Source organism: Palaemon carinicauda, chromosome 20 (assembly GCF_036898095.1).
Source record: "Palaemon carinicauda isolate YSFRI2023 chromosome 20, ASM3689809v2, whole genome shotgun sequence".
Lineage (NCBI taxonomy): Eukaryota > Metazoa > Arthropoda > Malacostraca > Decapoda > Palaemonidae > Palaemon > Palaemon carinicauda.
The window spans coordinates 14,614,646-14,617,866 of NC_090744.1; the positions used below are offsets into that span (position 1 = coordinate 14,614,646).

General features: G+C 38.4%; 1 protein-coding gene across 1 annotated transcript; it reads left to right on the forward strand.

Annotated features, from left to right (window-relative positions):
* The first annotated feature begins 558 nt into the window (after positions 1 to 558).
* On the forward strand, positions 559 to 2,127 carry LOC137659661 (zinc finger BED domain-containing protein 5-like). The gene has a single exon (XM_068394490.1). The coding sequence runs from the start codon at positions 559 to 561 to the stop codon at positions 2,125 to 2,127; it is 1,569 nt and encodes a 522-aa protein (XP_068250591.1).
* Positions 2,128 to 3,221: the final 1,094 nt, after the last annotated feature.

A 3,221-nucleotide genomic window follows, 5' to 3' on the forward strand; every position in this document is an offset into this window, starting at 1 on the left:
GAACAGCCTGGCGGGAGAGTTGGAGGGAGGGAGGGGAGTGAGGGTTGTAGACTGACGCGTATGACACACATACAGGGCAGGGCGCACAGCGAGTCGCCACTGGCCAGAGCCCAGAATGTCTCAGTACTGATTGGTGACGCAAAGGAAGCAGAAGCTATGACATATCCTCCTCCCTCAGCTAGTTAGCAATACATACCCGGTATGTATTGCTAACTAGCTGAGTTCGTGAGTCGTTTGTTCATCTTTTTCTTTTTTTAGTAATTAATTACGAAGTATTAGTAATGAGTTTCTCTATGCTTTATAACACCAAAGGCAAAATTCAATAATTTTCTCCTGTAATACCAAATGTAAACACGTCGTAAATTTATGATTATTTGCAATTCTTGAGATAAGCTAAAACCGTGTTTGTCGCTTTCTACCTAAGTATCAAAAACTAATTTAAGCCTCTATTTTTTTCCTTTTTTCAGAATATGTCTTATCTGACAACGTTGAGAAAGAAGGATGGATAAGTTCGTTGTGAGGAAGCGAAAAGTATAGGAAGATGAATCTCAAGACCAAATGGTGGCTTCTAGTATTGGTAATGCTTCGGAGTCAAATATTGAAGATGTTCCTGGACCATCTGAATCAAAATGCAAAAAGGGGAAGCACGCATCTCTCTCGAAGAAAAGAACATATGTTGATGCCTATTTAGCATGTGGTTTTACTTCAAACAATGATGAAGATAATCCACGCCCTGTGAGTTTAGTTTGTGGAGATACACTCAGCAATGAGGCCATGGTACCTAGTAAGCTCAAGCGGCACCTTAATAACAGACATCCTTTTGTGTCGCAGAAGGACATGGCATATTTTTCTCGTTTGTTAAAAGGGCAAAGTAAGGCCGCTACTAAAATGGTCAAGAGGGTATCGGTAGCCTACACTGCTCTTGAAGCTTCTTTCAAAGTAGCAGAGCTGATAGCAAAGAAGATGAAGCCTCATACAACTGGTGAAGAAATCATTGGCCCTGCATGCAACATAATTGTAGAAACAATGCTTGGCAAAGAAGCTCAGGAACAGATTTCGAAAGTACCTCTTTCGAATAACACCATCAGCCGCAGGATATCTGAAATGTCAACAGATATTAATGAAGAAGTTGTGAAGCAGATAAAATCAAAAAGAAAATTCGCATTGCAAGTAGATGAGAGTACTGACATAGCTGAAAAATGCCAACTGGTTGGGTTTTGCAAATTCATTGACAAGGATATTTTGGAACAGTTTATGTTTTGCAAAGAATTACAGACCACAACCACTGGAGAGGATATCTTCGCGTCTGTAAAGTCGTACCTCGCTCAACATGGTCTTTCATGGAATTATTGTTGCGGCATATGTACTGATAGTGCACCGTTGATGATAGGGAAGTACAAAGGCTTCATCACCAGAGCATTGAAAGAAAATCCATCTATAATTACAACTCACTGCTTCCTACACAAAGAGGCGTTAGTAGCCAAGACATGTGAAGAAGAGTTGACTGAGGTTTTAAACCAGGCTGTTAAGATGGTTAATTTCATCAAATACAGGCCACTGAAAAAAAGGGTTTTTCAAAAGATGTGTCAAGAAATGGGTGCGGTTCATATTTCACTGATTTTTCATACTGACATAAGGTGGTTATCAAGGGGTCGTGTACTGAACCGCGTTCTTGAACTCAAAGAAGGATTAAAAACCTTTTTCCAAGAGGAGAGACATGATATATTCATAAAGCTGCTTGAAAATTCTACTTGGTGTTTGAAGCTGTCATATTTGGCAGATATTTTCATGAAGCTGAATGAACTAAATCTCTCAATGCAGGGGAGACTTGAGGGAATTGTAACATCAGTTAACAAGATGAAAGGTTTCCAGAGAAAGTTAAAATCATGGAAGTCGGCTGTTCAGAAAGACGATGTGTCAAACTTCCCTTCTCTTCAACAACCAGGATATAAAGGTCTGGGAACTGTAAAAAATCTTATTCTTAATCACTTGGAACAACTAAGAGAAGCAGTTGATAAGTATTTTCCATCGCTTTCTACAGAGAAACTCGATTGGATTGTATCACCCTTCGAACTGGCTGACATGGCTAAAGAACTGGACTTCACGGGAATAGAAAGTCAAATTTGAAATGAGTGACGTGACACTGGCAGCTTTTTGGCATGGAACATTGGGGGAATATCCTAATTTGGCTAAGAAAGCTATTTCTCTACTTTTGCCTTTCTCCACATCGTATCTGTGTGAGCAGGCATTTTCTGCCATGGCAACAATAAAATCGAAACAAAGAAATAGGCTTCTTTCACTTGAGGATGATATGCGGGTGGCATTATCAACAATAAGACCTGATATCAAGATTTTGTGTTCCAAGCATCAATCGCAAGTTTCACACTAACTATGGTTCACTTTTGCCTATTTGTGTGTATGTCTTGTATCATAGTGTAACACTGTAACAGTGTAACTACTTGAATACATTGTGCAACTACTGTAAAACTTGTCGCAATTACATATTTGTATTATAATACCATTTTTTGTAATAGCAGGATCAGTGTAAAGAAAATTTTCATATCTATGTATAAAGTGTTGTTACATCGATGCAAAATGTCAAAATGCCAAAAAAATATAATAAAAAAAAAAAACAACGGAGATTTTAAATATGTATTTCCTTATAAGGGTGCTGGGAACTTTTGAAAGGCTTGCCAAGGGTGCCGCAAACTAGAAAAGCTTGGGAACCACTGACCTACAGTATGTTATTTTTATCTCCGCCAAAACAAGAAATGAGGACATAAACTGAAAATTTTCTGCTCATCAATGCCAGGCATGCCTCACATGCCAGGGTATGGAGGTACATAATATGTACTCAAAGTTTCGAAAGCCACATCCTCAGGTATAGGTGTATAATTGTCAAATGGTGTTGTGACAAAACCTCACTGATAATATTTTGTATGAATGCTGTAGTAAGTTTCCTCTCACTGACCAAGTACACCCCCAAATATTCTGGCTCCAGGTTATGCATCCTTGGATGTAGTCTTTTTGGATAAACATTCCCTAATGCGTTTTTCTTCATCCCTTCCTAAAAACTTTCCGTGTTCCCCAAGATTGTAACAAATTCATAAAAATAAACATGGAAATGTTCTGAAGTATAGTTAAGTAACTGTGCATGATTTATAATTACGAAGTAATGTAATATGTAATCCTGTTTATACGTAAGAACGAGGGTAGTATCC